General features: G+C 38.0%; 2 protein-coding genes across 3 annotated transcripts in view; both read left to right on the forward strand.

Annotated features, from left to right (window-relative positions):
- crb (cell polarity complex component crumbs) overlaps window positions 1-27,827 on the forward strand; it is a 208,009-nt gene that overhangs the window by 12,622 nt on the left and 167,560 nt on the right. For both annotated transcript variants that reach the window (XM_089101649.1, XM_089101650.1), the window contains exons 2-3: window positions 17,237-17,492; window positions 23,903-24,076. In XM_089101649.1, the coding sequence (XP_088957775.1) occupies window positions 17,268-17,492; window positions 23,903-24,076 (399 nt within the window). In that variant the 5' untranslated portion in view covers window positions 17,237-17,267. The remainder of the gene's footprint in view (window positions 1-17,236; window positions 17,493-23,902; window positions 24,077-27,827) is intronic.
- On the forward strand, window positions 13,284-13,844 carry LOC148943750 (protein CFDP2-like). The gene has a single exon (XM_089101226.1). The coding sequence runs from the start codon at window positions 13,284-13,286 to the stop codon at window positions 13,842-13,844; it is 561 nt and encodes a 186-aa protein (XP_088957352.1).

A 27,827-nucleotide genomic window follows, 5' to 3' on the forward strand; every position in this document is an offset into this window, starting at 1 on the left:
CAAGGGGTCACTTCTTAGGGGGGAGGGGATAGGTGATCAGCTTTTATCTACGGTGAAAGTTTAGTATTGGCTCCGTGACTTACATTTGTTTTACAAGTTTTTTTTCCCCGATTTGCAACACGTCATTAAATGAAAAACAATGCCTTTTATTATTATGGGCTTGTGCGTAAAGAGGCTCTACTTGAGGTATGATAGAAATGTGAAAAAAAAATATTTCCGATGTGTGTGTCATTGTCACTCACATTGTCTGCTGTGTATGTCAAGTTAATTTAGGTTATCGCTCAAGATTATCAAAGGATTTTATTCCTGCATGAAAATTTGAAAGGTGTTGACCTGGACTATAAAAGAATGTTTGAACACTCTTGAAATTTCATCGGAAAGAATTTTGTTAATACCCACGATTTAGTTGTTATTATATGAAAGTATGCAATTTTTTTAACTCTTTACTAGTTTTTTACAATCTAGTTGAAAAAATGAGTAAAAGTTTTTCAATATACTACTTAATTTAAAGAAAAAGTGATTAAAGAGAAGGAGTAAGCACATCTATAATTATAATAGAATATTTCTGGGTAGCAGAAGATAGTGCTGGTATTTTAGAGCAACTACGTATTCTTCTCTCATTAGTTTTTATGGCTTTTTGCGATAAACTGTTTTATTACTGAGACAAAAATTGTTTAAGCCAAAGGTTTTCGCTACAAAGCATTTAAGGTTAAGAATACGGTATTGGAATTTACAATCCCTACTGGCGGTGCTAATTTCTATTTCATGGCTCTTCAGCCAGGAAGTGCAAGGGGGGTGGGGGCCTGGACATCCTGTGCTTTCGCACACCCTTCCTGTTTACCTTCACCAGATTTCTCCAGGTACCCACTTAGAGATGGTTCGACTCTGACATAGCTTACAGTCACGTCACTGACTCCCGTTCAACCCAAATAACCAGCGACACCAGGACTCGAACCCCCGTCCTCACGAACCCCTGTCCTTCAGACAAAGTGTCTCAAGTCTAGCGCGCTAACCACTCTTCTAGGTTACGTACGTAAAGCAAGCACGTTAAGCTTGTATGTAAAAAAAATGGATTAAAAAAAAGGATAAAATGAAGATGAAAACCACCTATAATCGCCCCCTATCAATAACTCTCCTAATTATAGATAGTAAACTACTGTTAAACTTTCGAGAAGTTTGTTTAGTTTGAATTAGTTTCGAATCGTAGAGGGTATTGTTTCCTTTGGTACATCGTTTCCAAGGTCTTGTTCTTTTTCGCCATCTGGTGTGCATCCTGGACCGCCACTTTGTTTCCCATCGTGTGGCATTTTTCGCGCCATGCTTAAGGGTACTTCCTATACATATGGCAAGTGGCGTAGACAATTCACAAAGTGGCAACCACTCAGATTTTCCAGATTTTAGTCACAAAGATATTTGATGTAACTGGAAAACTTAGAACAAGGAAGAAAAACAAGGTGCGTCAAAAAGTGAAAGAAAGCGTACACTTCCGTCAAGACCTCTGCTCGGACGTCCTCAGTGCGAATTAAAAGATTAGAAAGTAGAAAATTCTTCGGGACGGTATAAACCCCCAAACTAAACTCGAAAACCCCCAAACGAAGGAGGAGAATCTCTGTGTGGAGTAACGATGAAAAGGCAGCCGAGTAAAAACCCGATGCTGTGTGACTGAATAAAATTTTTAATTGAGGATCTATTATATTTAAAGCTTTTCTGACTGCTAATTACTGATTGGATTTGGTAGTTTCGGAATTTTCATTAAATTGCGAAATATGATAATGGGAAATACGAAGGATCAGAATTAATAAGAGCGTTATAAACGGGATTGAAATGACTTTTTTCTGTATCTGATTAAAGGTAACTTTTTGAAAACTAGCACGAGCAAGGGGGTGCCCACCCCCTAGTGTGTTTACGCCAGATGGGAGAAAGTGGGTGCTTCCTAAATAAGGCAGAATTCAGGATCTTTGTTGGGGGGGGGGGGTACAAGAAAAATTGTGAAAAAATATAAATAATTTGCTTGTAGCCTATACATTTATTGTTACTTTTTTACGAGTCTGACTTATTTTTTAGATTGGGGTTAATCCTGGTAGCCATTTCTTCCCCTGGATACGACCTTGACCCTGGAGCACAAGACCCTTTATGGGGCTAATAATTGATATGTTATCAAACAAACCAAAATAATCTTGATTGGCCCACGGTCGTATCCAGGATTTTTGTTCGGGTGGGGGGGCTACAAAAAACTTCAAAAATCACATCAAAAATGTGTTTGGATTCTTTTTTATTACCTTTTTACGAGTCGGACAAACATTTTGGGGTGGGAGTCAAACCCCCTGACACCCCCCCAGAATACGGCCTTGGCCGTTTAAGATTTTTCTCCACTGTCATCCCTAAAGATAGTGTGTGACATTTTAACACTTCTGAGATAATTGACGAAAATCAGTTGCTAAACTATTCCCAAAAGAAGAATTAGCAAGGCAGTGTACATCAGGGAGGTCAAAGTGTGATTGAACTTACACTGCCGTGTCGACTCTCCCTTTGAGAGTTAATTAGCAAATGATTTTAGGCAATTATCTTTGAAATGTGAAATGGTGAGATACAACCTTCAGGGGTTTCAGTTTCGTAACGCTTTGATAACATTCGTCCTAGTTTTTGGTGGGTATCTCCAAACCCCCTAACCCCCCCCCCTCCAGAATACGGCCTTGGCCGTTAAAGATTTTTCCCCACTGTCATCCCTAAAGATAGTGTGTGACATTTTAACACTTCTGAGATAATTGACGAAAATCAGTTGCTAAACTATTCCAAAAAGAAAAATTAGCAAGGCAGTGTACATCAGGGTGGGTCAAAGTGTGATTGAACTTACACTGCCGTGCCGACTCTCCCTTTGAGAGTATATTATCAAATGATTTTAAGCAATTATCTCTGAAATGTGAAATGGTGAGATACAACCTTCAGGGGTTTCAGTTTTGTAACGCTTTGATAATATTCATCCTAGTTTTTGGTGGGTATCTCCAATAGAGACAACGGCAAGAACGAGGGGTACTGTAACGCTACTACCCCGAATGGGTAGTCTTATGGCAATTATACTTGCCGCTGTTTAAAAACTGCGTCTATTCGTTAAAGAATATATGAGGAATTCATATATTAAGAATATGTACATATTTTTTAATATTTTAAGACTATTTTTGTAATTTGCTTACATTCTTTAAAACTGACATTAAGGCTATAATGTTTTTCTTAGTTTTGGAGTCGCGGAAAATATTTAAGACATGGGTACCTCAATCAAATTTACCAGGTTGATTTTACACCCAAATTTACAGTGCGCAGAGATTTTTGTTTTTACATACCGGTATTGGAATTTACTGTTTACCTATTTCTAAGTTCTAAGAATTGTGTCTGGTCAATCATTCCTGATACTGTTGTGAAGAAGAAAAAATGACTATCGCACGAAGTTACTTTCCTTTATTATCTTTATCTCTCTATAAAACTGCATTGTCGGAGGTGATAAGCTATAGCGATTCCCTACGGTTTTCACCACTGTACCGTCATTTCTATAAAAAAAAATATAATAAAGAAATGGAGCAATATTACAGTGAGTCCCAGCTTCTGTTTTTTAAGGATTTGGAGGGGGGGGGGTAATTTGACATTTGTCACATGCGTTTTCTTTTGGATTCTCCTAAGACTTTAAAAGTAGTTATGCTTCAAACTGAAAGTATTCAAGCCTTAGGTAGAAAGTTCTGCAGTAGCCGGGAATTTCAACAGATGAAGTGTTTAGATCTCTGTTGGGGTTATTCCTGTCGTCAGATTACATTTGAGTTTGACAGATTAGCGTTTATAAATTGTTACTACTACTACTAATAACAACTCACCGCAGCACCGAGCCGCCGGAGTTCAACACAGCTACGCACGCTCCTCCTCCATCCCAATCCATTTAAAGCCTCCCTTTTTAAATCCTCCCATGAAGTTCCCATTTCCTTTAAATCTTTCTTTATGGTTGGAAAATCTTTATGGTTGGAATCTTTCTCCCAACCAACCAAATGTTATCAAACAGTTCGTGGTAACGAACTGTAAGTAAGGAGCGACCCGGCTCAATGGTAACCGAAACTCTAGAAAACGGGTTTTTGATACCAATAGATATATCAAAAGAATCAGATTTCAATGCTGATTTCAAATATATAATTTTCATCAAGTTTAGAGCTACCCATCAAAAGTTACGCGCCTGATAAAATTTGGCTGATTTTCAAAAAAAGGGGGAAATATCCCCTAAAAGTTATAGAACCTTAATGAAAATCACACCATCATATTCAGCGTATCAGAGAACCCTACTGTAGAGGTTTCAAGCTCCTATCTACAAAAATGTGGAATTTTGCATTTTTTGCCAGAAGAAAGATCACGGATGCGTGTTCATTTGTTTGTTTTTTTGTTTTGTTTTCGTTTTTTCCCAGGGGTGATCGTATCGATCCAGTGGTACTAGAACATCGCGAGAGGGCTCATTGGTACGGAAATTAATAGTTCTAGTGCTCTTTTTAAGTGACTAAAAAAATCGGAGGGCTACTAGGCCCCCTCCCATGCTCATTTTTTTCCCAAAGTCACCCGATCAAAATTTTGAGATAGCCATTTTGTTCAGCATGGTCGAAAATATGATAAAAATGTCTTTTAGGATGACTTGATCCCCCAAAGTCCCCAGGGGGATGGCTGAAAGTTATGAACTTTACTCAATGTTAACATATTGTATTGGTTATTGGGAAGTATACAGACTTTTTCAGAGGAGATTTTTTCTGGTAGGTGGGGGAAGGAGAGGGTCGGGGGCTATATGGAAGGATCTTTCCATGAAGGAAGTTTACATGGGGGAAGGGACATTGCTATGAAGGGGGCGCCGGATTTCCCAGAATTATTAAAGAAAAAGATCAGTAATTAAATAAAAAAAAAAACAAGTTTTTCAACTGATCAACTGACTGTGATTAAGAGGTCATTTTTAAAGAACTGGAAAAAAAAATTCGAACTATAGTTTAAAGAGCAGGGTATTGACTAGGGGGCGAACCCCCTAATATACGTGTTAAAAATTTATGAATATAGAAGTTCGTTACGTAAGTTAATTCTAAGTTACGTATATTTATTACTAATAAAAACGTTCGTAAATAAAATTAAACAAGTTTCGAGAAAGCCATTTAAGCAAATAATATGAAATTTTGTTTTAATTATTCATGTACGGTGAGCCAAAATCAAAACCTGCATTAATTCAAAAACGTTCAAAAATTAAATAAAAAAAACAAGTTTTTTTAACTGAAAGTAAGGAACGACGTTAAAACTTAAAACGAACAGAAATTATTCCGTATATGAAGGGGCTGTCCCCTCCTCAACGCCTCGCTCTTTACGCTAAAGTTTGACTTTCTCACAACTCTATTTTTTTAAACAAGAAAAAAACTTTAGCGTAAAGAGCGAGGCGTTGAGGAGGGGACAGCCCCCTTCATATACGGAATAATTTCTGTTCGTTTTAAGTTTTAACGTCGTTCCTTACTTTCAGTTTAAAAAACTTGTTTTTTTTATTTAATGTTGGAAAAAACTCGCATGTTTTCATAGACTAGCATTCAAATAGTAAGGGAAACTTGAAAGAGTGGGAACCAACACCATCTTGTGGTTGACAAATTTGTTTGTTTGTTTGTCAGTCCACCTTAAACTGTTGTATATAGGCTTCTTGTTTTTGCTGGAACTTTAGTATTTAGCGAAAATAAAGAAATCAGAATTCAGTTTCAAGTAGCTCTTCCATATTAAATTGCCTATTTAGCCTGTCAGTATTTTTTCAAGTTAATCTTGATATAGTTCTGCAGATATGATTTTTAATTCAAGATAATTCACGACACAAAATTTGATTAATTATCATTATAAAGTATAACTTGCATTCAAAAATCCCTTACAACAGACGGCACGTGCCAAGTATAGCACAATCATTATGGAGAGTGTGTCACAAAGGGTGGAACTGTGCGGCACACATGGTTTAACATGATTTACACCAGGCGGTGAAAATGGGTAACCCCTCGCTTTACTCCCTATGTGTCTTTGTTACATTAATAAAGATCTAATTATTGCAAGGTTACAATTATTTTTGGTGTCAGGGTAAATTGAACTCTTCTGTCATGATTCAGCCAATCTGCTCTCCAGTGATTACGGTTTATTTGGTTGTTTCAATACTGTGAAGTCATTGAAACTCTACCACATTTTCGCAAGTGTTGCAGTGCTTAAAAACTAACTATACTATGCTTACTAAATATGTAACTATACTTACTAACTATATGGACGAATTTGATAGCACTTCTCGTTCGTAAAGATTTAAACAATAACATTTTGCTGATTCCCAAATATAGCTACACTATCAAAGTAAGTTATCGGATTAACGATGACGCTTCTTGACTACCTAGGTCCCTGCATCGGCCCTGTAGTAATTTGCTATAGCCGGGTTCGATCTCTGGGTCCGGGCTTACCAAGCTAAGGTCAAACCATAGTAGATAGACATATACCAGCAGAATCATTCCCTATTTCAACGATTATACAAAGACGGACCGAGATGCAACAGGTCCGGAGAACGTAAAAACATAAGCGATTAGATTTTTTCACACGTAGACCAGGTCAGATTTCTCTTGAACGCGAAACTTGGCTTCACCCTTGTAACACTAACTTTTAAAGAATCTAATTTTAAATTAATTTATTCCAATACATATATAAAAATTAGAAATTAGTAGTGTGATGCTATTATCGAGAGGTAACAACTGGGCATTTTGAGGGACACTTGGAGGCATGAGGCACGGAGGCATTAAAAATGGACAGAGAAGGAAACTTATAAAATATTCCAAAGGGCGCAATATGTAAATATATACAGCTGGCCTGTTATTCGGTATCTGTAGAATATTTTAGCACCTTCAAAAGCAATATTTTAAAACGTGTAAAAAATTATTGACAGGTTTTTGTAACAGGAAGTAGAGCCCCCAAGACTAAAAACAATTGATATACAACTAAAGAAGAAGAAAAGGAGACTACAATTTTTGATATTCATACAAAAACTTAGTAGTCTTATGATGTTACTGATGGGGTCACTTTTTCCTATTACACATCCAGCGTTGCCACCAGCTCAAAAATAAAATTCCGATTTTTCTTTTAAAAAAAATCTTCAAATTTCAAAAAAAATCCCGGAACACGGTTTTTAAGTTATACAACATAGGGATGCGCAGTTATGACGTAAAAAACAAGGTATAAAATTCAAAGTACCTTAAAACGTGGTTTCTAGTTGCAAAGAACAACTGATTATCAATATTCCTAGTATTATTTCGACGTGAAAACGTTCTGGTGGATTAGTAGGATCTACGACAAATATTTTAGGCCAAAACAATTTACTAAAGTTCCGAAAAAACGTGTCTACGCATCCACATTTCATCGTTATTTGAATTTCCCGCGAAAAATTGACGTCACGCTTCGCAGCCCTATTCAATATGGCTTGACCAGCGGTAAAAGTTGCCTTTTATCACGTCATCACACGCCCCTTTCCTTTTTATCATACCTGCTTTTCTGTTTAGTGGCTGTACCAAGACGCACCCTTGGATCTCGGATTCTTAATTGTACGAAAAAAAAGGAATCTGCTGCTTTGACACGAAAGAATCCGGAAGAAACACAGATCCCTTTTTCCCGAATGTACTTAGAATCCAACTTTCATGGTATTAAACCCAGGCCTTTGGGTATTTGAAGAGAAAACTGAAAAGCAACAGTCAGAAAAACTGTTACTACCGAGTTATTAGTAAAAAGCGCTAAGTAAAGCAACCAACTAAACAAAAATAACTAGTTTCTCAGATATTTATTGGTACGTTTCAGTAATCATCTCGATAATGACAGCTCAAAAGACAACCCTAAGAAACTGGACAAAAGAGTTTCAGTAAATCAAACTAAGCTCGGCTAGCACAAGTATAAACACTAAGTCTTCTACTGAGCATAACAAGATTCCTAATGATATTCATCACTTCCACTGCTCTAGATCTCGGAATGCATTCGACACTCATAAAATTATATCAAGAACTCAAACGAATGGGGACGAAGGGCACACGCACTTGAGCTGGAAGGACCAGCCCCGCCGTGGGTGGCCTCCTCGTCCGTAGGAGACATGGTTCAAGATTCTGTTCAGTTCTGTGCCCTCATGCACGTCGGTATTAAGGTCATTTTTGGTTTTTGTTGATGGGTTGGTTGTATTTTTTTTTTTTTGTTGTTCATTAAGGTTGGCCATAAAAAGGGCTGAAAAAAAAGAAGGAAAAAAGTGCCACCGCAAGAATGGGTTTCTTGTGGACGGAGGACGCCCAGTCTACGGGAGAGCAAATAATTTTTTTTTGTGTTAAAAAATTTTAAAGTTGTAAGAGTAAGCCTTTTGGAAGACCAAGTTTAAAATTCGAATTCGTATTAGTGAAAATTGAAGGATATGAATTTTAAGAAATTGAAGTAAAAATGCCACCAGAAAAGCATCTCCTAGAGGGGAAGGACACCCTGAAACAGGGGGAGCGATAGATATTTGGCAAGAAAAAAGTTAAATGGTAGTGTGCCTTCATGTCCACTGACACATTGACTGGTATATAATAATTTTTTTTTTTAAGTTTAGGTGATAGGATAATGCATAAAGCTGTAAGATTTATATGTTTTTTTATTAAAATATCACCGAGTGGAGAGGAGGAGGGGAGGAAAAAAAATAATAACTACCTCTGAAAAATGTTAAACAAAATTCCTTCTCTTGACACACAGAACATGGCGATGGTGGTGGTTATGGTCATGCGGTCAGTTTTGGGTTTAGGTGCCATTTTTAACATGATGATTGCGATGCTGACGAGACATCAAAAAGTGGAACCCTTTCTTCTGGATAATAGAATTTAGCTTTGTGAAGACGTCTGAGTCAAAGCCAAAGACAATGTTGGTACCGATTTCCATAGAAACGGGTTCTGCTGAATGCATGATATACAGGCTGGAGTCACAGTAACCCTGGTCTGCCAATGCGGCAGTTAATGTGAGATCAGCAATCAGCCAAAACCACTGGCACACAATTCCTATGTCGTCAGGGAACGGCATCGCTTTATTCTGCGTGTCAACAGAGTCGAATCTTCGCCCAGACAAGTAGCCAAACTGCATGACCCGCCCAACTAATACTCTCTTTCCCCTGTCAACCGGTCTGTAAACACACCATCCACCGATTCGCAATTCCGATTTCACAGTGACCTCTGCATTGGTTTGTGGCGACTGACGTAGTCCTACTCGTCGGCCCTGGAGCATCACCCGTTTTAATCGGTCACTACTCAGCTTCTCAAAGCTTTCCCTCAGAAGCCACAACAGCGTGGATTTTTTATTGGTGTTATGGAACGTCAGAAGTCTTGACAAGACAAAACCTAGAATTCTTCATGTTCGTCACAGGCTCACTAACCCAATTTTTCTCAACTTGGTGTTTCACACAGTGAGCAATCACTGTCAAATCTTCAAAGATGCCGTCACTTTCCGAGCCGATTCAGTGTCAGTCGCGGAAGCCTTTTCCTGCTTATCGGACAGAGTATTTTCCTCTGAGTCATCGTCTGAGTCACTGTCGTGAAGTACAGAAAGACGAACATTCGCTACTTGGTGACCGAAAGCAGAAAGTACGTCGTCGGGTATCAAGGCTTTCATTATTCGCTGGCTTTGAATACGAGCTCGCCCTCGATGGAGGTTGTTTTAATCGTTCCTGTGCAAAGAAAACCTAGATCCAACAGACACAGCACCACGAGATCCAGTTTACTGAGTCGTGGGCATTGACAACTCTCCATTAGAATATTGGGCTTCAAAATCAATCATACTTTCATTTTACGGGAGTTGACGTAGAAGTTGGAGAACCGAAAAGTTTATTACAGCACTGTAAGTGCTGGTTTGAGACCGCATCTTCCTAAAAAAATCTTCACACGCTTGACTATTCATGTCGGAGAGTTTGAAAAGACGTTCGAGCCCAAGCCGTTCGAATCGACGAATGAGAAGCATTAGGGAATGCATATTTATCTCTAGGCAATGGGAAATGTTTGTGGTAATAAAATTCTCGTTCAAAGCATAATGTCCGCTTTTTAGGAACCAGGATCTCCAATGTCGAACGCAGTAAACAACACGACCAAGTAAAGATAACCTCTCAAGAGGAGAAAGTTTGCCGTCGTAAAAAAACGAGCCATACGCTTTCCATAAGCCAAAGATAAAACTGTGTTCCTTCGCGTCCAGGAACACGCTGTTTCAGGTGTGCCGGAGGCACGTGCCTCCGTGTCGGAGGCACGAAGGAAGGGACACCTGCGACGGTCAGCAATTAGCCCCTCGGATATTATTAGATGTTTTTAGAAATTACATGTAGGTTGCAAAGTCTCGAGTTGGTTTCAAAGGCATTTTGAGAATGTTTCTACGAAAAAACGTCTTCCAGGATAGTATACGCTCAATTGTTGATGGACGAGGACGTACGAGAATATGGGCGGAGATTTTATGCGTGCCAACACTGTACCCTGCCAAAACGTGCCAAATATTACTGAGTCGTCATCCTACTGCAGGCCTATATTATTTATATACAGTGGGTCAAACCCACTGCACCATCACAGGACTACACTATAAAAAAAAGTCGGACTTTCTAAAGTCAAAAGAATCGAATTTTAATGATAATTCAAAATATATAAAATTTATCAATGCTATTATTACCCATCAAAAGTTGCGTCAGTATTTACCTTATTTTTGAAAAAGGGAGAAACACCCACCAAAACATCAAGTGGTCTTAATGAATATAATGAATATCAAACCGTCAGATTCAGCATAACAGAGAACACTACCTTAGAGGTTTCAAGCTCCCATATACGAAAATGCAGAATTATGCATTTTTATTTGCCAGAATCAAGATCACGGATACGCGTTCATTTTTTTTTTTTTTTTTGTTAATTTTTGTTTCCCAGGGGTGATTGTATCGAACCAGTGATTCTAGAAGATCGGGAGGCGGCTCATTTGATCGGAAACCAAAAGTTCTTGTGCTCTTTTGAAGTGACCAAGAATATTGGCGGGTAGCTAACCCCCCCCCGCCCATGCCCCTTTTTTGTGAAATTCGTCTGATCAAAATTTTGAGATAGTAATTTTGTTCAGCACAGTCAAAAGATCTAATAACCATAGTGTCAACTATTGGGAATTATACAAATATTTTTAAAGAGGGCCGTTAGAGGATTTTTCCATGGAGGAATTTTCAATAGAAGAGGAGCTAGATTTCCTGTATTTAAGAACGGTTAGAAATTAAATAAAAAATTATTTTCACTGGAAGCATTGAAACTTAAAACTAATAGAAATTATTATATATATGAGGGGGGTCGAAAGATTATCATTCTAATTAAACGGTCCTTGTGTCTAAAAAGTCTTTCTCAAATAATTGGAACACAAATTCAAATTTTATCGTAAAGAGCAATGTATTGAGCAGAGGGAACCCCTCTCATTTAGGTAATAATTTCTGTTCGTTTTAATTTGTAATGATACTCCTTACTTTCAGTTAAAAGGAAACTTTTTTTTTGTTTAATCTGCCTTAGATTCCATATTATATGAAAGGGGCTGTCCCCTCCTCAACGCCTCGCTCTTTATGCTAAAGTTTTTATTGTTTTAAAAAATAATGTTGTGAGACAGAGTCAAACTTTAGCGTAAAGAGCGAGGCGTTGAGGAGGAGACAGCCCCTTTCATATAGCCTACAGAATAATTTCTGTTCGTTTTAAGTTTTAATGTCGCTCCTTACTTTCAGTTAAAAAAACTTGTTTTTTTTTAATTTAATTTCTGAACCGCTTTGAATCAATGCAGCTTTGATTTTGGCTCACCGTACATGAACAATTAAAACGAAATTTGCAAGTTGATTTTACTCCTTTTTTTTGGCTAAATGGTTTTTCTCGAAATTTCGATCCGACGTAACTTACGTAACAAACTTCTATATTCATATATTTTTATTCCGTATATTAGGGGGTTCACGCCCTAGTCAATACCTCGCTCTTTACGCTAAAATTCAGGTTTTGTTCCAATTCTTTAAGAATAACCCTTAATCACAAAGGCCGTTAATTAGAATAAATAGCTCTGATGAAAGTACAGAAAAATTTTAGCGTAAAGAGCGAGTTAATGACTAGGGGGCGAACCCAATCATATACGCAGTAATTTCTTTTCGTTTTAAGTTTTGATGTTTCTCCTTACTTTCAGTTGAAAATTTTTTTTTTTTTTATTTAATTTCTGATCGTCTTTTTAAATAATCCTGGGAAATCCGGCACCCCCTGCATAACAATGTCCCTTCCCTCAAGAAAACTTCCTCCATGGAAAGATCCTCTTTCGTAACCCCATACCAACCCCCCCCCCCCAAATACCTGAAAAAAATCCCTCCTGAAAACTTCTGTATACTTCCCAATAACCAATAGGCTACTATATGTAATCATTGGGAAAAGTTCATAACTTGCAGAGCTTCCCCCGGGGATTGTGAGGGATTAATTCATCCTCAAAGACATAGTTATTATATTTTTCCGACCATGTTGAACAAAATGGCTATCTCAAAATTTTGATCGGGTGACTTTGAGAAAAAATGAGTGTGGGAGGGGGCCTAGTTGCCCTCCATTTTTTTGTCACTTTAAAAGGGCACTAGAAGTTTCAATTTACGTTCTAATGAGCCCTCCCGCGATATTATAGGACCACTGGGTCGGTATGATCACCCCTGGGGGAAAAATAACAACAAATAAACAAACACGCATCCGTGATCTTTCTTCTGACAAAAAGGACAAAATTCCACGTTTTTGCAGATAGGAGCTTGAAACTTCTATAGTAGGGTTCTTTGATATCTTGAATCCGATGGTGTGATTTTCATTAAAGTTCTATGGATTTTAGGGGATGTTTCCCCCTTTTTATAAAATAAGGGAAATTCTCTCAGGCGCGTTACTTTTGACGGGTAAGACTAAACCTGATGGAACTTGCATATTTGAAATCAGCATAAAAATTTGATTCTTTTGATGTGCCTATTGGTATCAAAATTCCGTTTTTTGAGTTTCGGTTACTATTGAGCCGGGTCACTCCTTACTTACAGTTCATTACCACGAACTATTTGATAGAGCTATTATTCGTTAAAAAATATTAAAGGCAACCAAAACATCCTAACTGCAACCGAAACATCAAGTTTGAGCCTCGGATTTTCGGACCCCCTTTTGATGACGACCTCTGCATGCCCACGGACAAGATTTATGAATGCGAAGCAACACCTCAAATTTGGTTTCTGGAACGTCCGCACAATGTCTCAAGACTCCAAGACTGAACAAGTGCTAAGTGCACTGGAAAATTACCACCTCGACCTTCTGGCTCTGCCAGAAGTTCGATGGCTAAAATCTGGATCAAATAAACTGGATGGAGATGTGACCATTATACACAGTGGATCGCAGCAAAAGTGTGAATACGGAGTAGCCCTAATGATGACAAAACAGACTTCCCAAGCTCTACTACAGTGGACACCGGTGTCACCTAGAATCCGGAAAGCCCGCTTCATCGGCGCGCTTGCGAAACTGTCAGTAATAGTATGCTACGCACCCACCAATGACGCCACCGACGAAGCAAACGACGAATTTTACAGAGCTCTCAACTCCGAGGCAAACGACATACCACGGCATGACATGGCATATTTTCTAGGAGACTTTAACCTGAAAGTAGGGAACGACCGATCGTTTTCCCCAGAGGTTCTCGGCGATCATGGCCTGGGTCAGCGAAACGAAAACGGAGAACTCCTTATCGACTTCGCGCTCCTTAACGACCTTGTAATCGGAGGTACCCTATTTTCTCATCGGGTTGTACATAAATAGTCTTGGATATATCCCGATGGCCACACCCGAAATCAGATTGACCATCGTGTTTGGAGCAGGAAGTGGATATCAAGCCTACTTGATATAAGGGAATATAGAGGAACTGACGTTGGCTTAGATCATAATCTGATGGCAGCAAAAATCCGCCTCAAATTGAAAAGAAATAGAAACGCAAATAAGGCTCCCTTAAACTCAGTCTTCGACTCGGAGAAACTGAGGTTGAGAGAATCCAAGCAAGCCTTTAAACTAGAGATGCGGATTAGATTTGAAGCCTTATCTTTACTAGATGATGCTGATAGCAATCAATACTGGGAAAGCATAGAGTTGTGCTTTCACGATGCCGCGAAAGCCACCATTGGGTACCGCAAGAGCCCAAAAGACCAGTGGCTTATCAAAAGCATCACTTATCCAAAGACAAACCCCCGACCAAAAGATCCTCAGAAACGATGAATACAGAGCCGCGCATAAAGAGGTAAGAAAGAGTGCCAGAAAAGACCAGGGAAACCTGCTGGAGCGAAAATCAGCGCAGGCAGAAGACGCGGCTGAGAGAGGTGATTCAAGAGCCGTCTATAAAATCACTAATGAGCTTATTGGAAAGAAATCCTCTATTCAACATGGACCAGTAACAGACCCTTCGGGCATCCTGATAACACAGCAGTCTAACGCAAACGAAGTTTGGGCCAGTCACTTCGAGAAGCTGTTGAATAGACCTCCACCAGAGGATCCCCCAGAGATCCCAGCAACAACACTGTTTTCCTTAGATATCAGCACGGATCCGCCGTCATCCACTGAAATTATAGCAGCAGCAAAGAAGCTGAAAAATGGGAAGTGGCCTGGGCGAAGACAGTATATTCGTGGAAATGATAAATGCGACTGTTCTAACCTGCCTCAAGTTTTGGACAGCGATGTTCGCAGTAATCTGGACGACTGCCAAAACACCTTCGGGTTGGAAACGCAGCACGCTTGTGAGGATCTTTAAGAAAGGCGATGCGTCCCTCCCAGGCAACTGGCGAGGAATCTGCATGCTTTCTATACCTAGCAAATTGCTGACGCTTATTTTGCTGCAGAGAATCAGCTCACAGCTCGACAGACACCTTCGCGACGAGCAACATGGATTCAGATCGAACCGTTCATGTGCAGACTTGATATTTACCCTACGGCTACTGACGGAAGAAAGCAGAGAATGGCGCTCCAAAATCTATACGATATTCATCGATTTTGAGAAGGCATTGGACTCAGTAGACCGCCAAAGTCTGTGAAAGATCCTACTGCATTACGGAATCCCTGAAAAGATAGTTTCACTGATTGTTCCGTTTTATGAATATATCGAGTGCTGTGTAAAGACACCAGATGGCCAAACTCGTTTCTTCCGCATTATGTCAGGAGTTAAGCAAGGTTGCGTCTTGTCACCACTACTTCTCGTAATCGTCATTGATTACATACTGCGAAGTACAAGCACAGACGGAATCCAGCTGAATCCAGAAATACGCCTCAGTTATATAGATTTTGCTGATGACATCGCCGTCCTAGAATCATGCAATCAAAGACTCCAAGTACTTCTTGAAAAAAATGAGGGAGAGAGGTGGCCATATCGGCCTGAAAATAAAATGCATGGCTACCACAGATTCAGCCCCGAGCATCACTTGCGGAGACCAACACATAGAGCAAGTCGTCCATTTCAAATACTTGGGAAGCATAATAGAAAGTACCGGATCTACCACAAAAGAAGTGCTCACAAGAATCGGCCAAGCCAATGGGGCCTTCAATAAATTACGGAAAGTATGGCGGTCCCAAAGCTTCTCTATACGGCTAAAGTTACGACTCTTCAATAGCAATGTTATGCCAGTGTTGCTTTACGCAGCCGAAACCTGGCACCTGAACCAGGAACAAGAGAGAAGAATACTTGCTTTCGAAAACACATGTCTCAGAAAAGTTCTCAACATCCGTTGGCAGCAGAGAATAACAAACCAATCCATCCGTGACAAGACTGGCCAGCATCTTGTGACATATATCAAAAGAGTCCGCCGATGGAGATACCTTGGCCACGTACTACGTATGGACAATCTCCGACTACCAAATGCAGCGCTCCATTGGCAGCCATCGGGTCCATGCCGCAGAAGCAGACCCAGAAACACCATGCGTCGATCGTACCAGACGGATCTCCGTAACCTGCACATATCAATCCGACCTCAGTGGGAGGACATGCTTAAAGCAGCAACACTGCGGGAAGATTGGCGGCGCCTTCTTAATGCCCTGGGTGCCTCTGGAGGCACAGGCGGATCTAAGTTATAAGGTCTAAGGATAAACATTTAAAATATATTATAACTAATATGAAAGATATTATATCTATAAAAGATATTATATACAAAAGATATTATAAAAATGACTGTATAAGTTTCCTCGTGACCAATTCAAGTTATATGTTTTAATTTCTCTGTCTTCGGTACTTCCAAGGTATTTGGATTTTCTCATCTTGCAGTGACTTCAATTCACGATAATATAAGAAAGGGGGGATGTATTTTTCAAAATCCAAGGGGGCAATTTTGCTTGTTTTAGTTTTTTCAACAAATTACACAAAGCAAGGTATCTTTCAATGATAATACCAAACAAGATTGTTTTTCAAATCTAGGCGGGAGGGGGGGGAGGAGAAAATATCATATCCCTTGAAATTACATCACTGCCATCTTGACTATATTTGGCGCTTCAAAACATTCGGATTTTTTCAGATGGACTGACGTCAATTCAGGATAAAGTAAGAGGGGAGGGGGAGTAAAACCTATTTTCTGAAATTAAAGGGGGTAATTTGCCGTTTTTAGCTGTTTCATCGAAATACCAAAAGCCAGGTACCTAGGGGTGGGGTGGAGAGCAAATATGCCTTTCCGCTCAATCGTCATTACTGCCACCTTAACTAATTATCAATGAAAAGGAATCGAATTAACGACGCTTCTTGACTATAAAGGTTCCTCCGTCGGCCCAGCGGTGTGTTGCTACAGCAAAGCTTGATCTCTGGGTCCCGCGTTACCAATCTAAGGTCAGATCTTTCAATGAAAATACCAAATAAGATGTTTTTCAAATCTCGGTGAGTGGGATGGGGGTGCAAATACCCTTTCCTTTCCACTGACGTCACTGCCACCTTGACTATCACCTTGCAGTGGCGTCAATTCACGAAATGTCGGGTGGGGCGGGGGGGGAAAATGTACTTTTCTAAATCTAAGGAATGTAATTTTGCTGTTTTCAGCTTATTCAATGTAAATAATAAAAGAAAGGCATTTTCCTATGAGAATACCAATAATATGTTTTTCAAAATCTAGGGGTGGGGGTGGAGAGCAAATATGCCTTTCAGCTCAATCTTTATCACTGCCACCTTGACTAATTATCAATTTTTATTACAGGTGGCTAGATTTCTAGTGGCAAAAAGTGAAAATGAGTCGAAGATGCAACAAGTGGCCTCTACTGTTAATAGTGTTAGTTTTAATCCCAGTTAAGTTGATTGAAGGTGAGAGCAATAGAGGTTTACAAAGTTACAGTGAGGGATACTTCTCCAAGTCATCCTATGTGATCTTACCAAACACCTTTGATTTGAGAGGCCATGTAGGATTTAGTTTCAGGACATGTGGACCTAAAGGATATGGTACCATCTTACTGCAGGTATCTACTCTTGATCTTATTACCATTAACCCTACCACCTGGGCCTGTGCCATTCCTCCCTCTTTGGACTTTTCCTGTTTCGCATATATTTTGGGTACTTATGCATTATAACTAAACCAGTGCTATACACGAAAGAAGTCTATTTTGGTTAATGCTAATGAACTAAAATAAAATATGATGAATATATAATAGTTTGGAAACAAATTTGGGCTATATATTTGCACATTAGGGGGGTGGGGGTAAGCATAGCATATATTAAATACGTAACCTAACCTAACCTAGGTACCTACCCCCCCCCCTAAACCCCAAAAAACAATCGTTTAAATATTGTAAACTCAATGAGAAACCACGCTTTGCCATGAATTTATCTAGCAAATACCCGTTTGTCTGCTTTCGTGTCTGGTTTCCTTTTACAGTCTATAGCGCGGGAGGTATGTTTAGGTCACGGATCTCAAACCGAGGTCTGTGAAGGGCAGTTGTCCCCCCTGCCTCATAGCAGATTACCCCCCTGTGGTTAGATAATTTGTGGCTTATTATTGCTAGTGCATTTAATTAATCTTTTCTGTGGTAGGCCTATGTGTTATCTATTCAAATAATGTAACAATAGCTTCAGCAACAGTTGGGATTAAGAAATATTCAATTTCTATGACTTGGTTAGGCAGCGGAACATTGGATTGTTCTTTTCCTATCATAGACCACCGCTTGCCAATCACACGAGTAAAGGCCGTATCCAGGGGGTACGGAGTGTGACCCCCTCCATCGAATTTTTTTCCGTAAACAATAAGTGGAACAACAGGGATTTTTTTTTTTTTTTTTTTTTTTTTTTTTTTATACAAGAACGCAACTTTATACAGTGGAATGCAACTTTAAATGAATATTTCGACCCTATATTCAAGGGCCGTCCTCAGCAAAACGAATGAAGAGAATAAAAAACAATATAAAAAAATGTTTTAAACTTACATTAAAATTCAATCATTAAAACTGAAAGAGTTTAAAAGAGTTTTAAAAAATGTTTTAAAATTTTTTTAAAAACTTTCAGTTTTAATGATTGAATTTTAATGTAAGTTTCTTTTATATAGTTTTTTATTCTCTTCGTTCGTTTTGCTGAGGACGGCCCTTGGATATAGGGTCGAAATATTCATTTAAAGTTGCGTTCCAGTGTCTTGTATAAAAATTTCCCTGTTGTCCTACTTATTGTTTATGATGGAAAGGCAGTGTGGTCTTCGTCGCTATTTAAATTTTTTCCGACCCGTAAAAACGTAACAATTTTTTTTTACAATTTGATGCACTTTTTTTTAATTTTTGTAACCCTCCCTTCACCCCGAACAGAAATCCCGGATACGCTTGATCGGCAGGGAAAGAGGTGACGGTCGGGCATTTGTCCCTATGAAAGACCAAAAATAATAACAAAACAGTGTTCAGAAAAATATGGCACTACTGCATTTTCCCAATACCTCTCTCTTCTTAAATAGTACCTGGAAGCTTGTTCCCCTGATTTTTTTTTTTTTTTTGATGGCTTATCTTGTAGGCTGCAACATTTTAAAGGAGGTCTGATAATTTGTATAAAAGTATCGATATACCGTATAATAGCCTCTTGTCTTTCTTTAATATGGTGTCTTTTAATCCTGCATATATTGGGCCAAGTGAATTAATATTGGCTATTGAAGCCAGAAAAGGCAAATTTTTCTGGAATCCATACAAGTCACGAATAAGCATTTTTAAAAGAAACGTGACTTATTGATATTGTTCCCTAAAGGATAAGCAATTTCTAAAGAATATGAGTTTGACTGTTTTGCTAATCAAATTTTCGCCTTTTGCACCGAATACTCATTGAAATCAGATATTCGTGCGGAGATTTTTTTTTCAGTTTTTTCATCATTGTACGATTACTGCAGGGACATTTTCCCTCAACATTTTAGAAATATTATTCTGTTTTGTTTTACAGCTATTCTATAAACTTGTTGGCTTTCATAGAAATCATATGAGAGAATAAATTGCTACTTTGAACTGGAGTGAAACTACCCCTTCTTAAACCATGAATAATTTATTGTAAGATAGACAGGTATTTTTAGAGAAACAAAATGAGTTTTCCGCTTGATGCTCTCCAGGCAAACGATGTGGAATAGAATAAATTTTTTTTTGCCGCAAACGAAGTTTATGGCTCGTGGTTCTTCAACATTTTTAGTGTTTTTAGGCATCTAATCGTTTGTTTTTCTTTTTTTTTTGCCTTTTTTGACATAGCGCAACTAAGGTTCCTTTGGGCCTAGTACTCCTACAAAAACTGAAAACAAAAAATTATGGAAAAAAAAATCCATTTTCTTTGGAAGCATTGGGCGTATGTACCGCGTAATTATTCGATTGACAAAAATTGTGGCTCAGTAGTTTAAAAACTCAGTATCATAAAAAAGCTCAGTAGTTTTAAAATTCAGTGTCACAAAAAAGCTCAGTAGTTTAAAAACTCAGTATCATAAAAAAGCTCAGTAGTTTAAAAACTCAGTATCATAAAAATCTCAGTAGTTTAAAAACTCAGTGTCATAAAAAAGCTCAGTAGTTTAAAAACTCAGTATCATAAAAAAGCTCAGTAGTTTAAAAACTCAGTATCATAAAAATCTCAGTAGTTTAAATTTTGACTGAGTTAATAATTTTTCAAATCAATATTTTAACCGGGAACGAGTTTTCAATTTCATTGGGTTGCCGGCAGTTTTTTTTTTCAAATAATGTGCTTGTTTTTATTATATACTTATTCAATATAATTTGAATAAAAACAAAACGAAAAATAAACTAATGTAATAAAGCACACCTTTTAACAGGTAAGTATTAAGCCACGTCTACGTTCGAGGTTTTCTTGAAAACTGGGACGCAAAATTGATAATTTGAATAGCCTGGACCGCTACTGCCGTTCAGGTTTCTTGTTTCCGGGTACGGCAAAAAAACGACGCCTATAAGTGGGCCGAAATGCTAAAACAATAGGAAGTGAAGATAGGTTGTTCTGTTTTCTGGGAGCTTTATTAAGGAATAAATTTCAAAGGCAGCTATGAAGTGTATCAAGAAAGATAAGGAGTTTCTAAAAACTCTCATGTAAAATAAAGAGAATTTCTCACTAATTAAAATCTGGAAGAAACACTTTTATGACCGGAGAACGGAAAACTGGAAACAAGTAGCATTCTACAATATTAATGTGGACTGCTAACTGTCTCCCAGTTTTCCTGAAAACGCTGAATATCGACGCACTCTTAGACGCTAATATCTCTTTATTGTTTGAGACACTATGCGCTGTTCCTTTTTTGCCCGTGTATGTGTTCATATATAATCTGACGAATAGATGAATGAATTCTTTTTTATTTATTTTCAAACTGCCGTTGTATCTTTTCAGTAACATCAGTTGGTGAGGACACTAGCCACACAAGAATTTTCACCTCCCTAGATTTCGAAAAACACTTTTTTTTTACAGTGATTTCATTAATAATGGCTGTTTTGGGTACTTACACTGAAAAAACAGCAAAATTACTCCGCCTATATTTTGAAAAATAAATTTTTGCCCCCCCCCTCCCCATAATTTCCGTGAATTGAAGTCACTGCCTCTTTTACTTCCTCAACAGTAGGAGGAATGACACTTTTCGTTCTTACTAACTTACAGTTCGTTGCCATGAACTGTTTGACAACAAATAAACGAACTTGAAAAGCTAACGACCTCGGTTCCTAAATTATAGAGGCAGTAATTTTAAAACCAAATTCTTAACAGATGTTGGAAAAAAGTTGCCTCTTAATGGCCTTTCAGGATAAACGTCACTGATCCTTTGCATCTAATAAAAAAAGTAAATAAATAAATATAGTAGGCCTAACCCAAGAAAATTGAAAACTCATTTCCACTAAAAATCATGACTTGAAATCTTAGAAACTTGCTCGAAGTAAAAACAATTCAGGTCTTTAATGTATAATCAAGGTACATATGACATCAATCTTTCGTTTTCAAGTAGTTGTAGAGGCGATGAAAGGATAAATTAGGTAGCACAATCTACGCGTTAGCGTGGACTTAGTAAAGAACGGTGTGTCTCAAATGTATTTTACACAACGGATGGTCGTAAAAACTTGCGGGAAGTCTGGTTTGATCGAAATGAAAAAAAATGAGTGCTGTTTTTAATAGTAAAAACAATTGGAGGGTATCTTATTACCTCCTCTACGCTCCATGTGGCTCCCAGCAGCTTCAGTCCAAAATGGTATATGGTAGAAATTAGAAGATACTACTACTACTGCCAACAACTCGCCGCAGCATTATCCCGCCTGAGGCCAACACAGCTACGCACGCTCCTCCTCCATCCCAATCTATTCAAAACTTCCCTCTTTACACCCTCACAGGAAGTTTCCTTGATCCTTAAGTCTTTCTTTACGACATCCTCTCACCCCAGCTGCTGACGACCTGCTCTCTGTTTAGCCCTAGATGGTCGGCCGAAAAGGACAATCTGTCATCCTTCGTCTGCGGAACGTGTTCAAGCCATCTCAACCTTTCCCTCATTATAGCTCTAGAATGTGGGATTGAACCAAATTTTTCGTACAATCTACTGTTTAAAATACGGTCAGTCAGTCGGGTACCCAGGACAATCCGTAGATAATTTCTTTTGAAACATCCCACAACACAGCATAAGTATACGAATAGTAGCGAAAAGTTTCTCCAAAAATGATACAGGCTAAGCCGCTCGTAAAAGGATTTCCCCTTATGCGTCTCAGCAATAGTTTCAGTTGCTTCTTGGCATTCAGTCAGATCACAGCATATAACATTCGCCATTGCGCGTGCGCGAAGGCGGAGTCATGAAGAGTGGTTTAGCTTGATGTGTTTCAAACATCTTTAATGGAGAATATAAGACGTTGGTACTTATTTAGAATCCGGTAGTCACGCAAGAAAGAGCGCATCAAAATCTCAAAGATGCCTTAAACAGGTTTTCACTGCCTTGTGAGGCATTGCTCACTCCGTGACAAATGTTCAAACTTTATTTTTTTGGGGTTGAAGGGGCAAAAAAGGTACCTAGGTTAGGTTACGTATTTAATATCTGCTATGCTTTACCCCCCCTAATATGTAAATATATAGCCCAAATTTGTGTCTGAACTATTCTATTTTCATCCTATTTTGTTTTATTTCATTAGCATTAACGAAGCTTCAGTTCTCGCGTCACTACCGGATTCTAAATAAGTACCAAGACTTTTCGCTACTGTTCATATATATATATTTATGCTGTGATCCCACAGAGATAGAAAGATCCCACAAATTCATTAATAAAACCAGCTATCACGTATTTCCAAAAGCACCTCTGGGTGAGTACAGTACAATATTTTTTAACGTTGTCGCAACATTGTACAATCGTACAGATTGTACATTGTATAATCTGTTTTTACAATCTTTTTTAACGTTGTCTTGACATTTTAAAATGTTATACACTGATTTTAAGCTAACAAAAATTAAAAAAAAATTCCATTTATCTTATGAGTTATAAAATAGATCAGTTTAAAAAAAATTTATTTATTTTGTATTTTCAAAGGTATTTACGCTGCTTATCATAGCTTATATAAAATCTATAATTTGGCATCCCTGTTTGAAGATAGTAACGTTTTTCAAACATCATCCTTTTATAACTGAAAGAACACACAAGAAAAAATAATCTGAAACCTTGCAAATAAATTACCTTTATAGCCGAGAATAATTATACAAAATTTCATGTAGGTCTGAAAAGGTTGGGTTGTGGGCTGCATTGATCTGATACGGATTCACCGATGAATATTAAAGACTAGATGTCAAATTTTTGTTTTTTTCTGTTTTAGCTTTCACTTCTACACTAAGGGATTTTTCTTTGATTTTTGGTTAATTGGACTTTAAATTAATTATTAAAATCAGCTTTTACTTATTTTCGAGAAATTTGCAAAAAGAAGCAGCCACCATAGAGTTTCAGGAGGGCGTCTACTTTAAAGATGAATATTAAAAAAAATGAATTAGTTCGGCGAGATAAAAGCCAAAAAGACCACACAGGTGGAAGATTACTTCCATGAAAGATTGACAGGATTGATAATCTGTTCAACTGAGGAAAAAGGCCCATATGAGTCTATTTGGCCCCAGATGAATCGAATTAAGCCTAAATAGACACATTTGAGCCATCCCCACCCAAACTGAACAGGTTTATCTATCCTGGCTATCTTTCATGGAAGTTACCTTCCACGGGCGCCATCTGTTTTACTCCTGCCGCATCAAACCAAATCAAATCCATCGCAAAACTGAGTTATTTGTTGCTTGTATGGGCATTTCGTTATGAATAAATCCATTCGGTCAAATAAACCATCCATTATGGATGATTGTTATAGTGCTCTTTCTGTGATTGCTGTTCATTTTGCTTTAATCACTAAAACCATCTACCATGTATTTTCAGGAGGGCAAGAATAGTGATTTCATTAAGCTCGACTTAAAACCCTTTGAAGAAGGTGGGAATTTACGTCTAACAATCAATTCTCAAGGTTCTCTGTATACAACATCAGTTGGAACAGCCCTGAACGACAATATATGGCATTATGTGGAACTGAAATCAGAACTGGGATCTTTACAGGTTAGATATATTTGTAACTTCAATTGTGAGAGCTCAGTAAATTTCGAAACAATATTTGCATTAAGGGCTCTCGTGAAAGACAATTATTTCAATTGCCAAGGCAGGATCTGTATTTAGGGAGGTATAAGGATAAAGATCCTCCACAGCCATTGCTGGAGCATAGAACGTCCAATCGACGTTTAAGTTGTTGGGCCTTTTTTTACAGGGACAATTAGCAAGCTTGTCTGCAGTGGGGATCGAGCCCTAGGCCCGGTATTGCCAAGCAGAGCATCAATTCATTGGGCTACAACAGAGTTTTGGGGAGGGAATCTCGCATATTTTGTGGAAATATGACTGTGTAAAATAGATATTTTATCCATAACGTAATTAAATTACGTGACCAGATATTTTGCACATTCTTTCTAATTTTTATTTTGGTGTTGGTAGTCCAAAACGCCTCCCTCGGTACACCACTGCCCTATTTTGTGTCTGTTGATTCGCCAGATTTTCATAGTTACTTAACTTCATTAATCTGGGTTTAGTAATACAAAAGATAGTCAACCTCTGTGCAAGGACGACATCTCGAAATTTCACCAAGCGGAAGAGGCAAATTTTGAATGAACCAGTGTGGATGTAAAAATCAACCGGTTGTAACAAAATAAAGCATTTCAAATTTTAAACTGACAGCAATATGTTAATAGCAATATGTTGAATATGTTCATTGGCTTTTAGGTCCGAGGACAAAAAAAGGAAGTGGCTCTGCACAAAAGGACCTAGGTTTCAAATGAACGTTTATTCTTGATGTGACATTGTCCCTGGTCCTTCCCTGATAATGTATTTGCCTCTGTTTGCTTCTTTAAGCCTAGTTTACAAAAAAAAACTATTAGGTATTCCACGTTTCATTTAATTTGTTAAATTGCTTGATAATCAATATTTTTTTAGAATAACGCATAAACCAAAACGTTCCACGCTAAGTTTGAGTGGATTCTTCATGACACTTTATGGAACCTATTGGTATTTAATTTGTAGTTGATACACCTAAATCCAATTGTCTTGAATAAACGTTTATGTGAGTTTAATACTTTCTTCATATTCAAGTTCATAAAAACACACAGGCTGTTTTAAAAAATGTCAAAAGATCATAAAAAACAATATTTAGGCTTGAAAATGCTGTAAGAGAACCCATTCCTACAAAGCTAAAAATAAAATATTCTCAATATGCATGCAAGTAGATTGTATGCTAAAAAAAGACAGGGAAGGCAACTTTTTAGCCTATCAGTTCAATTTTTCCTCTATCAGTGCTAGCCGGATAAGGTCCTATCAGGTCAGAGTCATTATGTTGCTTATAAGCAACATAATGATTTTGCTTACAAAGCTGGGTTAGGGATCAATCAACCAACATTTTAAAAAAATTTTCGACCAAAATTTTACAGAGGATCTCAAAGTAATTAAATCAAGGTTTGACTTTATTTAATATAATAAACACAAATATAAAGCAGTAGAGATATGGATCACTAGGCGATCGGGGAACAATTTAATTTTTTCTAACGCATAGTCATTACCTACATAAATATTCCTAAAAACATCAGAAACTAATAAATTAATAAAACAAAAGACACAATCACCTTCTCCCCATAACCCCCAGGGCAACAACTCCAGTCCCCCCCCCACCATTTTAACTTGATTTTATTTTAAGTTTTTCTCGGAGTAGATATTCTTGTGATAAATCGCTGAGGAAATGGTGTATCTTCTTTTTTCATCGTGCAGGTTTCCGGTGATGGTGGTTGGGGATCTTTGTTGTGTTCTTTATGGCATATCCAGGGGTGTTCTTTATGGCATAGGCTATGTAGCCTCTCCAGAAGGTTGAAAATTGCACCTATTACAGGGATGGAGGGGCAAAAATACGAATAGGGAAACCAATTTTCATTGGTGCCCCCTAAAATATGCATTCTGTATCCGTCCCTGCTGGTAGCCCATGGGTATTTAAAGTTGTTTACATTCCTCCGCACTACCTACAAATGGATCTTACAAAATATATGCGATGTATTTTCATTGAATAATAATAAAAGCATTAGTGTAGGACTTAAGTAATAGTTCCATCTTAATTTCAGAAGTTGGCACTACTTTACTAAGGCAGATCTTATAGACGTGTTTTCTAACTAAATCTAAAAACTGCTTTTTATCGGTAAACTTTTTAATCGCGGTTGGACTTCAAGTCTTTTCGTCCACTAAGACGTAACTATGACCGATTGCCAAAGATTGTCCTTGTTGGCCAACCGTCTAGGGCCAAATGGAAAGCAGATCGTCCCCGAATGGGATGGGAGGATGCCGTAAGGAAAGATTTGAGGGAATTAGTAACTTCCTCGGTGGGTTTAAAGAAAAAGGCTTTGAACAGATTGGGATAGAGGAGGAGAGGGCATAGCTATGTTGGCCTCTGGCCAATATATATATATATATATATATATATATATATATATATATATATATATATATATATGTTGGCAAATAGGATTCAACTAAGGGATTTCATCGGATTATACGTTTCTCATTTTTCATTCACTTTACTTATTTTGAAGTAAAATAATAATAGATTTCATGTCCACTAGTAACGTATGTATTTTTTTCCATTGCTGTATTTCCTTGATACACTTGGAACTGCTCCAATTAATTGCTCTGTCTATGATTGCTTCCAAGCATGTAGCCTACCTAGTTTTGATGAAAAAAATAATGTGACATAAAAAATTTTGAATGACCACAGTTTGCGAAATAGTTCCACTTCCCTTTCCTCCTAATAAATAATCTGGCATATGTCCTTGGATATAATATTTTGGAGACTTTAAGAAGCTGCGTAAGCAGATTCGGCAGTTTCGTTAACTAATTCCATTCAGTGAACTGGTAATAGCTCGCCTCATCGTCTGGTGGAATTTTAAGAATGTGATTGATTGTTAAATTTTCATTCTGATAGATGAACCTATAAAGGTTCAATTTCGTGAGAAATATTTATGAATAACAGATGCATTTTTGTGGTTTTATTTCGCAGATATTGGTGTTTGTTCAATGTTCTAAAGTTACGTAAGCTTTGTCGTCATCCGTGAACGAAGAAAAAACTGATGCGGTTGTGAAAATCTTTCTCCCCGTCCAAACCCTAAGTATTTTGGCGTATTAAAACTTTGTTATGATCCCGTTGAAGGAAATTAGCAAGACTAGGCGCCGAGGGGTTGGTCATTTGCTGCCGCCTCGTGTACGTCTTGGAATGCAACCTGTGCCGCACAAGTCCCCAAAACGCTTGGCACATTCCCTAAAACGTTTTTCACAGTTCAGTACTGCTTGGTACGCACCACCTGGTGTAGATGATTTCTGAGGGGGGCAACCCCTCGACTGGGGAGTGCTCGATTTAATTTCAAGGGAGTGCATTTCTTCAAAAGAAAGACAAAAGAAAATGTGAATTAGGTGGAAAACGAAAGGTTGCCAACTTTCAAAAAACACGGACATCAGGTGCCGCATGCTAAACGTAGTGAAAGTAAAAGCTTACCTAGCTTTCTAAGAAATATCTAGTTGTGTAAATTACCGCTTAACGAATACAAAACTCGGATTTTATTTTTACTATTCTTGCACCCTTTTGTAATTATCAATCAAAAATACACTGATCAGTGGATCCCAAATGAAAGGTCTCCATTTTTTGTATGCGCTGAGGTGCTGAAATTCTTTGTGAGACAATACTATGGATTAGCGTTTGATAATGGTTTGAATATTAATCTCATATCCAAATGAT

The sequence above is a fragment of the Artemia sp. Qi Xiang Cuo genome, chromosome 15 (assembly GCF_049724085.1).
Source record: "Artemia sp. Qi Xiang Cuo chromosome 15, ASM4972408v1, whole genome shotgun sequence".
NCBI classification, from domain to species: Eukaryota; Metazoa; Arthropoda; class Branchiopoda; order Anostraca; family Artemiidae; genus Artemia; species Artemia sp. Qi Xiang Cuo.